Genomic DNA, 2,129 nt, shown 5'->3' on the forward strand with positions numbered 1-2,129 from the left:
GCAAACCCTGCAAAACTTCCTCGGGGAAAGGTCAGGTTTGCCCCACAGCAACACCTCACCTTTTGCACAGCAGAGCTTTTCCTGCCAAATGAACACTCTGTTCTTGCACCCTGCAGGGTGAGAGACACCCAGGAGTGCACCAACAGCTTCAACTTCTGCTCCAGCAGCCCACAGCTCTCACCCTCCCTGTTGTCAGAGACAGAGGGAGGGACTGGGAGGGACTGGACCTGAGTGCAGTAACAGAGGCACAGGCAGGGAAGGTGTGGGCAGAGCTGTTCTGCAGGCAGAGAGAAGCTGGAGAGAGGTGAGACAGATGCACCTGGCCATGTGGACTGTCCTGTGGGGGGGGTTCTTGCCCATTGTAGGTAAGTGAAAGGAAGGGGTGATGCCCCTCAGGAACTGAGCGTGCCCCTGTGCTCTGCACGGCTCTGGGGAGCTGTGCTGACCCCTTGCAGCCTGACCTATTCCCTGGCTTGACCTGTCCCACCATCCCTGTGGAGCAGGGTAAGAACAGCCTTCCTCCTCTTCTATCTGGGAGTTCATCACCTCCATCCCAGCTGCCTCCTCTGCAGGGTGGGGACAGCAGGGCACGGCCCTGCTGCACTCAGATCTTGGGCCAGAACACTTTGCACTTGGACTGGACACTCTGCTCATGGGGCACTGCAAACCATCTTGCAAAGCCCAGCTTGAGGATGGCAGCACAGGGCCCTAAGCCCCACTTGCCTGTGAGAGGTCCTTGTCCCTCCTGTGCCCATTTAGATCATTTTCAGGGACAGGTGAGTGGGTCCTCACCATCTAGGAGTGGTCATGGCATGTTCTCTCTCTCTGCAGCAGTCACTGGCCAGGTGGCCTTGGAGCAACACCCCAGGGAAGTGACTGTGGGAGAGGGAGATAAAGTCACCTTGCAGTGCAGCATGACACGAGGTGTTATGTGGAATTACTACATGTACTGGTACCGTCAGGACCCACGTGGCACTCTGGAATGGATTTACATGGAAGGTGATATCTATGGAGAAGGTTTCCAAGATCACTTTAAGGGATCAGTGGAGAGCTCCAAGAACAGAGTCACATTGCAGATCCTGGCAGCAAAGCCAGGGGATGCAGCAACGTATTACTGTGGAGCAAGAATCACCGTGGAGCAGCTCTGCAGCAGAGTGGAACAAAAACTGACTGACAGGAGCACAGATCTCTCAGCATTTCTTTCCAGCAGCTGCTCCCTAGGGGCTGTTGTTGGGAAATGGCAGGTGCAGGAAACAGACCTCTGGCTTGGTGGCAGTCCAGGCAGTGGAGGGAAGTGTGGTAGAAGGGCTGGTACCATTTATGATGCAGGAGGATCTTTTCTGGGAACTTCAGAGGTAGTTCAGGGAAGTGCAGTTTTAGTGCACTTTGTCTGAGCCTCTCTCCAGCACAGCCCCATTTTTCCTCTGTGGCTTGGCCATGGGATCGTGGAGGTGTGTTGTGGTATCTTCCAGTTCCAGTTCCGTGGAGGATGGAGCCAGGCTGTTCAGGAAAGACAGAGCAACAGATGACATTGCTCTGGGTGGCTGCTACAGATCACCTGATCGGGAAGAAGTAGAGAAGGTGTGGAGGGTTGACCTTGTCTGTCCACCCGGTGCCCACCAAAACACTCCTCTCAGTCCCCCTCCTCAACTGGACAGGGGGAAAAATTGGAATGAAAAGCTTATGGAGCAAGATAAGGACAAGGAGATGTCCCAGAGCTTCCCATCTTGGGCAAACAGATGGACTTGGGGAAATGAATTTTATTTATTGCCAGTCAAATTAGAATGGGATAATGAGAAATAAGGACAAATCTAGAAACCTCTCCTCTCCTTGATCATTGCACCGGGATGGGGAATGGGGCTTGCAGTCAGTTCATAACCTCTTTCCTCTGCCACTTCTTCCATCTCACGCTCTTCCCCTACTTCAGTGTGGGGCCCAACCTGTGGAAGACATTTCTCCAGGAACTCCTCTAATGTGGGTTCTTTCCTCTGGCTGCAGTTCTTCACAAACTCCTCCATCCTGGGTCCTTTCCATGGGGTGCAGTCCTTCTGGAACAAACTGCTGCACTGTGGGTCCCCTGCAGGGCACAGGTCCTGCGAGAAAACCTCCTCTGGCGTGGGCTTCTCACT

At 53.9% G+C, this 2,129-nt stretch overlaps 1 gene segment (V, D, J or C); it reads left to right on the plus strand.

Annotated features, from left to right (window-relative positions):
• Window positions 1-246: 246 nt before the first annotated feature.
• LOC113941399 lies at window positions 247-1,717 on the plus strand. The segment is given in 2 exon segments: window positions 247-365; window positions 832-1,717. Coding segments are annotated over 2 exon segments (615 nt in total).
• Window positions 1,718-2,129: the final 412 nt, after the last annotated feature.

The sequence above is a fragment of the Corapipo altera genome, unplaced genomic scaffold (assembly GCF_003945725.1).
Source record: "Corapipo altera isolate COAL_440 unplaced genomic scaffold, ASM394572v1 60203, whole genome shotgun sequence".
Classification (NCBI taxonomy): Eukaryota; Metazoa; Chordata; class Aves; order Passeriformes; family Pipridae; genus Corapipo; species Corapipo altera.